This window comes from Geospiza fortis, unplaced genomic scaffold (genome assembly GCF_000277835.1).
Source record: "Geospiza fortis unplaced genomic scaffold, GeoFor_1.0 scaffold173, whole genome shotgun sequence".
NCBI lineage: Eukaryota > Metazoa > Chordata > Aves > Passeriformes > Thraupidae > Geospiza > Geospiza fortis.
In genome coordinates, this window is record NW_005054334.1 from 3,074,257 (window position 1) to 3,083,588 (window position 9,332).

General features: G+C 56.6%; 1 protein-coding gene across 1 annotated transcript in view; it reads left to right on the forward strand.

Annotated features, from left to right (window-relative positions):
- The first annotated feature begins 652 nt into the window (after positions 1-652).
- Positions 653-9,332, forward strand: part of SH3BP1 (SH3 domain binding protein 1) — a 9,790-nt gene continuing 1,110 nt past the window's right edge. Inside the window, exons 1-17 of the mRNA XM_005421919.3 lie at positions 653-714; positions 2,482-2,524; positions 3,896-4,000; positions 4,384-4,460; positions 4,743-4,854; positions 4,954-5,030; positions 5,408-5,543; positions 6,170-6,238; positions 6,632-6,722; positions 7,016-7,158; positions 7,256-7,367; positions 7,463-7,544; positions 7,831-7,911; positions 8,019-8,135; positions 8,592-8,683; positions 8,865-8,994; positions 9,159-9,274. Of these exons, the coding sequence (XP_005421976.2) occupies positions 653-714; positions 2,482-2,524; positions 3,896-4,000; positions 4,384-4,460; positions 4,743-4,854; positions 4,954-5,030; positions 5,408-5,543; positions 6,170-6,238; positions 6,632-6,722; positions 7,016-7,158; positions 7,256-7,367; positions 7,463-7,544; positions 7,831-7,911; positions 8,019-8,135; positions 8,592-8,683; positions 8,865-8,994; positions 9,159-9,274 (1,645 nt within the window). The remainder of the gene's footprint in view (positions 715-2,481; positions 2,525-3,895; positions 4,001-4,383; positions 4,461-4,742; positions 4,855-4,953; positions 5,031-5,407; positions 5,544-6,169; positions 6,239-6,631; positions 6,723-7,015; positions 7,159-7,255; positions 7,368-7,462; positions 7,545-7,830; positions 7,912-8,018; positions 8,136-8,591; positions 8,684-8,864; positions 8,995-9,158; positions 9,275-9,332) is intronic.

A 9,332-nucleotide genomic window follows, 5' to 3' on the forward strand; every position in this document is an offset into this window, starting at 1 on the left:
GGTGCCTGAGCAGTGCTGGCAGAGTTGGGTGACGAGGCAGGGCAGGGTGCACATCAGCATGAGCTGCACTGGCAGCTGTCACAGCACGGGCTGCCCCGCGGCACAGCTGCGGGTGGGCGCGGGAAGGAAGGAAGGGGAACCACCCCAGCTGAGACAGAGAGCAAGAAACAGCGTGGGCCCTTCACTCGGGCTCGGCAGCGGCATGTGCTTGTCCTGCCTTGTTATGTGTATGCTGTAATAAAATTTCCCCTTTAAGGCTGGGCTGAAGTTATTTTTACTTGTGGGCTGGTGACAGGAACACAGAACGGAGCAGGAGCTCTGAACTGTTCTTACCTGATCTGTGGCGGAGGGGCGGACGGAGGAGGAAGGAAGCTCAGAAAAGGAGAGGGAGCAAGAGAACGAAGCTCAAGGGAGGGGAAAAGAAAGCAGGCAGGGCATCCCTAGGGAGGGACTAGGGAGGGGACCAGCTGGGGAAACTGAAAAAGAGGGAACGAGGGAGGGAAGGAGTAAGGAGGCAGAGGTCCTCCAGGAAAAGCAAAGTGGCTCCGGGGAGAAGAGGGGCTGCAGGCATCCGATGCCAAGCATTACCGAGGGGAGCTGAGAGGGTACAGCCAAGCAGAGCAGCTTTTGTGGTCTCCTCCTGACCCTCAAGATGATGAAAAGACAGTTCAATCGAATGCGCCAGCAGCTGTCCCATCCCAACACCACCACCAGGTAAGGGCCTCTCCGCTAGCAACACCGGAGGGAGCGGGATGCATGTCTTGGAGGGCTTGTGCTGGGGCTGGTGGCATGGGAAAAGGGCAAAGGGGGGAAACCTTTAGGGTTTAGAGCATCTTCAGCACAAGCAGAGGGGCTTTGTGAAGGCTGCATTGGTGGTGCTCAGCAGTAAATGATCCTCAAGCCCAGCTACCTCTCCCAGGGCCCACATTCCTGCATTCACCAGGAAACAGGACTTTTCCAAGCTTGGCTTCGCCAGGATGTGGGGCAGTGGGGCAATGGGGAGGGACCTTCCAGCCACATGCCCCCTGGCTGTGCAATGACCAGGAGGGTGATTGGGCTGGGACCTGCCCTCCCTGCTGAATCTGGGGTGCCCCACAGGAGCCAAATGCCCTGCATAGCTCTGGCCAGCCCAGCAGCCTGAGCAGCCCAGAATGCCCTTTGAGGAGAGAACCAAGGGTCCTCGGATGGACCCATGGGAGACTTACAGCTCCACACAAAACCCTCTGTGCCTGTTCTACCTCTGCCATTTCCTTCTTTTTCTCTTTGGCTTTCCAAAGCTCTCCCCTTGCAAAACCCAGAACTGAAATTACAGGGCTGGGCCCTCCCTGCTCAGCCCCCTCACTCCCTTTTCCTACTGCCACCTCTGCAGCACTGGGTTCCCAGCAGTGGGTGGCTAAGGGGGATCAAGTGTGTCCCCTGAACCACTGAGGTCCTTCAGCTAGCCCAGCAAATCAACCACGAGGAAGCAACTCCTATATGCTGGTGGCCTCTTGCTCTGTTTGCATTCCCTGGAAAGGAGCACGATGCCCCTTCCCATCCCTCTTCCCTCAAGATTTCATCCATGTCAGATGCATCTCCCTTTTGCTTCATGTCAGGCAGGCAAGCCTCAAGCACGTTGTGAAGAGTGAGCTCTTCACCTGCTGAGGAGCCTCTCTTCTAAGGACCATGACCTCATGTGATCTTGCTTGCCTTCAACCAAACCACCATGTTTCCTGCAGCTCCACATCCTCGTCCCACATTGGCTTTGGCAGGCAGTGAAAAGAGAGAAATGTGAACTGGGGAAAAAGCAGCAGCAGATGGAAATCAAATGGGGTTCCGGGGACATAGCAATGATAGCAGGCTGTGAAGCAAGGCTTCCTCTATAGGAGGCATCAGGGAGGCTTTAGGGTCACGGTGGCTGGTGGGTTTTGAATTTGGTTTTGAGCAGAACCACAAAAAGCTGGGTTTGTGTAGGCATTTCTGGAGGGGCTGGTGTTGGTCTTGGACCCCAGTTTGATCACAAGGACACCCTTGCTCCCGCACCACTCAGTAGCAGTGGCCCCACTGCTACTGAGTACCCAGGCCTGCAAAGACATGTGCCAGACTGCAGCATCACAGCCCTGGATTCACCTTCAGGGAAGAGATGGGGCAGTCAGGGGCAGTAAACATCCTGCTCCTGTTGTGGCCCTGCTAAGCACCCTGACTCCAAAAACACAGGTCACATCTGGACTTTTTGACTGAGGTGCACTGAACTGGAAACCCTGTCTGATGGGGTGGCCACCAGCCAGCAAAGTTGGCTCCCTTGCCCTGCTTCTGCTGTTCTTGTCCTCCCAGGCTTGTTCTACCCACAGCCTTGCATCTGATGGTCCAGGCTATAGCCTGTGTCTCCTGCTCCCAGGAGCCCAAAGAGAGGCAGGGAGGATGCACGAGGACCTGCCTTCCCAAAGAAGCTGGGTGGAGGTGATCCCCATTTGCTTATGGTTCCATCTCCTTCCTCTGCAGAGCCCAAGAAGCAACTGAGCTCCTGTCAGAAGATTTGCTGCAGGTGAGGTGTGGGCTGGGCTGGCAGGCGTGTGTCTGCTTGTGCCTGGGCGTGGGAACCTGCCCCGCTCCTGCTGCCATCTGCCCTGCCAGCACGTCCAAGTCATGGGGCTGGGATCTGCCCGTGTGCCAGAGGGTGATTTCAGGACCATGGTGTCAAGGGATTGGCAGGCTCCTGCTACCAGCAAGGGCTTTCCCAGCTCCTCACAGAGGGATGAATCCTGACCAGGAGTTGTGCTCCCTTTTCACTGGACCAGATGCTCCAGGCTGTGGCAGGATGCTGGGCAGGTGTCATGGTTTGACACTGCCCAAATGCCATGTACCCACAAAAGTTGCTCACTCATCCTCCCCTGCCACAGCTGGGCAGAGGAAAATTTAATGAAGGCTTCATGAGTTAAGGACCAGGAGAAAACACTCCAAGGGCAAACCAGGCTCAATTTAGAGGTACAAAGTGAATTTACTGCTAACATTATCCTCAGAGGAGGATAATGAGAAGTAAAATAAGCCCTTAAAAACACTTTTCTTCCCCCAGCCCTCCCCTCCTTCATATTGACAATGCAGGGGACAGGGCCTGGGGGGTTTTGTCAGTTCATCACCCGAGATCTTCTTCCTCTGCTGAGGGAGAGGAGTCCTTCTGCTGCTCTGCTGCACCATGGGGTCCCTCCCACGGGAGACCTGAGTTCTTTGTGAACTTCTCCAGCCTGGCTCCAAATCTCGCAAGCAGAGTCTTCCCAAAAATGCTGCAGCATGGGTCCACTCTTCCATGGGGTACAGTCCTCCAAGGACAGGCTGCTCCAGCCTGGAAGCAGGGGCCCTCTCTCCAGCGGGTCTCCCACTGGATCACAGCCTCCTCCCGCTCCAGTCAGCACCTCCCCATGGGCTGTGGGTGGATCTCTGCATCCCCCATGGATCCCCATGTTGCAGGGGCACAGCTGCTTCACCTTGGTCTCACCAGGGTCTGCAGAGGAATCTCGGCTCCAGTGCCTGGAGCACCTCCTCCCCTCCTTCTCCACTGGCCTTGGTGTCTCCATGTTGTTTCCCTCTCAGGTTCTCACCTCCTTCTCTTCTCTGGCTAGGAAAAAAATGTGTCCCCACTTTGTTTTGATTTTATTCTTAAATATGTTTTCACAGAGGCATTACCACTATCTCTAATTGGCCCAGGCTTGGCCAGCAGCATGTCCACCTTCAGAGCCATCAGGGATTGGCTCTGCTGGACATGGTGGAAGCTTCTGGCAGCTTCTCACAGAAGCCACCTCCTGCTACCCAAAACCAGCATAGCAGGCCATCCTCACCCAGGGCTGGGTAGTGGGGAAATGGCCTCAAGGTGCCCATGGCTGACAAAAGGGCTTCCCCAGTCCCATTTTTCTGCCCACAGATTGAGCAGAGGATTGAGCCAGCCAAGCGAGCAGCTCACAGTGTGTCCAAGAGGCTCCAAGCCTGCCTGCAGGGACAGTGTGGCTCCGAGATGGACAAGCGAGTGGTGAGAAAAATCTTCCCACGCAGTCTGTGCTCACCCCAGCTCTGTCCCTTGCCAAAAACAGGGATGTCAGGCCCCTGCTTTGCCAGCTTTGCTGAAGGGTGGCCCAAAGCTATGCCAAGCCCAGGTCCCATTGTCAGCAGTGGCCTCCAGCATGTGCCTGGGATGAGCAGAGCAGGGCAACCTCCTCAATCATCACTAATTTAGGAGACTCCTGAGAGACAGTGTCTTTGCATTGAATAACCTTCCAAAGCCCTTGCTGTCTATGTTCCTTCCCAAACCTCCATGAACTCTGGCACCCACGGTGCCCTGTGGTGGGGAGCACCACAGTGTGGCCAGGCACAGTGGTGTCACCACTTCTCTCCCAAATCCTTGGCTCCGTGCAGAAGAAGCTGCCCTTGATGGCTCTGTCCATGGCGATGGCTGAGAGCTTCAAGGAACTGGACACAGAGTCCAGCCTTGGGTAAGTACTGGTGGGAGAAAGTGCCAGGGTGACCCCAAAAGGTGCCAGATCCTGGTAGTGACACTGTCTTGGCTCAGAGGCTGCCACGGCTCAAGCCATGTCCCCAGAGCAAGCACTGGTGTTGCACTGGGAGAAGGGACAGCCAGCACCTTCAGCCTCCAATTGCAGAGTAGGGCTGAGGGCTGGCTCAGGGTCCCACATGGGTACAGGGACAGGGGGGATGTTGGGTCAGACAGGGGCATGGCTCCAGCCCTGCAGTCATTGCATCTCTTTCCCACACAGGAAAGCCCTGGAGATGGGTTGCTGCATACAGAGCTCACTGGCCAAAATTGTGGCTGAGTTTGAGATTGACCTGGAGCACTACGTCCTGCAGCCGCTCAACAAGCTCAGTGAGGTAGTCCTGCCTGCTCTACTGGCTCCACTTCCCAATCCTTCCACCACTCCTTCCTGTGTCCCCAGGCCTCCCCCGCTCACTCTGGCCCTCTCTCCCCAGGAGGAGCTCCCCACCATCCTGAAGCGCAAGAAGACCCTCCAGAAGTTGATTTCTGACTGGAACACAATCAAGAGCCGGTATGGGGCGCACTGCAGCCCTGGGGGCCCAGGGCATACAGAGCAGAGCCCCCAGACAGGTTGGGAGAGACAGGAGGAGAATTGCCCTGGAGACTCAATTTCCAATAGCTCTTCAGGAGCACCCAGCTAGCTCCTCTGTAGGTGCATCCTGCTCTGGGCTCAGATGCTGATTCCATAGCACCAGAGAGAAGGGCAGCTCTGATGCTAAAGGCAGCAAAGTGCCCTAGTGCTGCTTGGGACACTGAGATCACCTCGTTCCAACTCTTGCCAGGGGTAGCCCTTGCCATGCCAGATTTCTCTGAAAGTCTGCACACCGGTTCTACCCAACATTCCTGGCACTGAGACCATAAATCTGCCTCTTCTTTCCCACCCCAAAGGCTGAACCAAGCTGCCAAGAGTTCCAGTAACAGCACTGGGGCTGGTGCTGGCCCAGGGGCATCTTCTGCTGCCAACAAACTGGAGATCTTGAAGGAAGAAGAGGAGGAGGTGAAGAGGAAGGTGGAGCAGTGCAAGGTGAGAGGGTCACTTGCTCTCCCCCATGGATCAGATCCAGGACTGCAGACCTGCTCCCCTCCACCAGTCTTTTCCGAGGGGATCCCACACTGGGATGGACTGCAGCCAGCCAGCATGTCCTGCCCTCTGAAAGCAAATGGGGCCCTCAAGCAGAAATAGGGACATGGCCCAAGCTCGGGGAAGAAAAAGAGTAAAGGAATTCAAAGTGCAAGCTGCTGCAGAGAGGAGGGTCCAAGGGCTAAATCAGGGAGCATATGGGGTCCCCTCAGGCTGGAAAATAGCAGATCTAGGATCTGTCATGGGTGGCAGGGAAGTTTCACATCAGCTTTCTCCACTTCTGCCCTGTGTCTCTGAAAAGCCCAGCACCTCATCTGGCAGAGCTCACTGGAGGTGAAGGTGCAGAGGCCTCTTGTTCCTGAGCCACTTGTGCCAGGACTTTGTTCATGGGGCAGGTTGCTGCCACTACCCAAACACAACTAATGGAAGCAAGGAGAAAGCCCCACTCCCCCCGGAGACCCTGTCTAGGCCACTCACAGACCAGATGAAAGGGCTTCATGGAGGTGTCTCCTCTTCCTTGGGTGCCAGGGAGGGGATGGAAAATTGCTCTTCTTTGTCTCCCTTCCCAGGATGAGTACATGGCTGACCTCTACCACTTCTCCACCAAAGAGGACATCTACGCCAGCTACTTCATCAAAGTAAGTCCTCTGTCCCACTTCTCCCCAGTGTGTGAATGTCAGCTGCAACATGTCTGAGCCCAGCCTGGCCCCCATCCACACCAAGCGCCCCCAAGCAGGGCAGGGGACGGATCAAGGCATCAGCAGATGCCTATAGCTGGCCTTGCTCCTGCCACTGCAGGTTACTGCCACCACTAGCACCAAGTGCAAACGAGCAGCTTGGCCTGAAGATACCCCTCTCCAATCTGCCCTCTACCCCTCACTACAGACAGAGTCCCATGGACCCCAGGGGGGCTCCCCTTGCAGCTCCCTCTTTGCCCTGTCTTCATGTGGGTGCAATGTCCTGGGAATGGGCACCTCTCCAAGAGGCACTGGTGCCAACTGAATGCTGTTTGCCTGTCTCCTGTCTGGCAGCTATTGGAAATCCAAGCCCAGTACCACCGGCAGTCACTGGAATCTCTGGACTCAGCTCTAGCAGAGCTGAGGGAAAGCCACAGACAGACAGGTACCCTCTGGCTCTCCGTGCAGCCTGGCAAGGGCTGCAGCTGAGCCTGGGGGATACAAGTGTGTCCAGCAAAGCTGGAAAAGGTTAATTTTCCCTCCCTACACCTGCTGCTGCCTACCATGTTGGGCTGGAAGGTTGGGGACACAGCTTGACATGGGCTGGGCATGCTGCCTGTCCTGCCTCTGCCTGTAGCCAGCCACGTTCAGCTTGGAGCAGGATGTTGCCATGGCCAAATGCTGGATGGTCCCAGGGATGGCCCACCACCCCTCTTGACATTTTCCTTCCTCTTCCAGAGCCTTCCTTCATGACAGACACCCCAGTGGCAGGGTACTACGGTGTGTCCCTAGAAACACACCTCAAGAGCTTGGGCCGGGAGATTGCGCTTCCCATCGAAGCCTGTGTCATGATGCTGTTGGCTTCCAGCATGAAGGAGGAGGTAGGGAGTGCTCCAGAAACCCTCATCACCTTTCTTCCCCCAGATGCACTCCTCCCAAACTCAAAATGCATCCCTTCCCTATTCACGGCATCCCCAGGGACTCTTCCGGCTGGCAGCAGGCGCCTCAGTGCTGAGGAAGCTGAAGAGCAGCTTGGCCAGCGGCTCCAATGCCCTGGAGGAGTTTTACTCAGACCCCCACGCTGTGGCTGGTGAGTGCCAGCAAGGCAGGGTGGGGGCACATGACTGGGCAGTCCCTGCCACCCCTCAGCTGCCATCAGCTCCACTACTCCCCCTCTCCCCCCAGGTGCACTGAAATCCTACCTGCGGGAGCTGCCCCAGCCTTTGATGACCTTCGAGCTCTATGACGAATGGGTCAAAGCAGCCAGGTGGGTCCAGGCACTGGGGTTGAAATCCCTGGCAGGTCTCAAAAAGCCCCCAGTCAACCCCCTCCATCCCTCCTGGCACTTGGAGCAGGGGTGCTCTGTCTCACTTGGGGACATACAGACACAGAGCCTCTGTGCATGCCTGCCTTCACTGCCCACTAAAGCAGGACATCTCCATCTCCAGGGTTATGGCCTGCACGGGGCAGCCAACACTGCCCTTCCTCCTTGTCCAGTGGCCCCCTGTGCCACAGAACAGGCTGAGCTCTCTGCTCCTGCTTCTCTCTTACAGCCTAAAGGACATTGATAGCCGCCTGCAGAGCCTGCGAGACACCTGCGGCCGCCTGCCCCAGGACAGCTACAACAATCTCAGGTGGTTTGTCAGAACAGGGCTTCTTCAGCCCCAAGCAGTCACCAGGGGTAGCCATTCCCTCCTGAAATCCCTCCCTACTAAACCCCTGCCCTCCTTTCACCCCACAGGTATCTGATCAAGTTTTTAGCCAAGCTGGCTGAACACCAGGAGGTGAATAAAATGACCCCCAGCAACATTGCCATTGTGCTGGGCCCAAACCTGCTGTGGTCGCAGCAGAGCACAGGGTAAGGTCTGGTTTGAAAGGGTGGGAGGCAGCTGCCTAGCCCCAGCTGGGGTGCCCTGAAGGCAAATGCCATGGCAAAGGCTGATCCAGCAGCCTTCAGGCTGGTCTAAAGCACTTACACCTCTTCCATCCTCAAGTCCTGTCCCTTGTTCCCATGCTCCCCAGGTTGCATGTCCCCTCACCAAGCACATGTCCTCTTAGCCACTCTGCAAAGTAGTAAAGGAGGGGACTGAGACCCAAAGCACTTGTAACATGGGTGGCTTTCAACACCACTGGTCTCCAACACCAAACCAGGGTTCCCAGGACAGGAAAAAAGCCCATCACCCATGTGGCCGTGGCCCTTGGCTGGGCTGCCTTCCCTTCAGACCCTGACCCCTGTGGAATGAACACAAAAACTCATTTGGGGTTAATACCCCTAAACCCTTTTTCTGATGCTTCCACCACCCCTGTCTCCCAGAGACCCCATGCAACTGGACTTGGCCTCGGTCTCCTCCATCCAGGCTGTGGTGGAAGCCCTCATCCAGAACGTGGACACTCTCTTCCCTGGAGGTAGGGCCAGGGCATGACTTGGTGGGCCACAGCAGAGAGTGATAGGGAGTGGAAGGGAAAGGAACATTTCTCATTTCCCAGGAGGGGAGAAGCGGGAGGCTGCTCTGGCTCTCTGCTGTGGGGTCATTGCTCTGGGTGGCAAGTGCTTCCTCACAGGATCTCCTCCTTTCTCTTCACCCAGAGGTAGACTTCAATGTCTCGGGCATGTTCATGCCGCCCACAAACACCGGACTTTCCAAAGCTGCCCCAGAGGAAGAGCCAACTCCTGCCACCCCTTCAGCCAGCACCGCTACCCTTTTGGATGGAGAGGCGTAAGTCTGATGGGAGCTAGAGGCCCTGGCTGTCCCAGCTCTCCCATGTCCTCCCTCCATCCCACCCCACACCAGGGCCATACTCTCACAGGTGGCTGCAAGGTGCCTCACAGCCAGGACCACCATGCCCAACCAAAGCCTGACTTGCCTTGTTCTCTGCACAGCACCTCCCGGGACCCCGAGGCCAGGTCCCAGCCTGCATCCCCAGGACTGCCCAGGCCATCTCCTGAAGCTGCAGGGCCACCAGCTCCAGTGATGCCGGACAACACCACCCGCAAAGGTTAGGGTGCCCCACATGCTTGGGAAATTACAGCCCCCAATGCTGCCTCCTGTGGTTT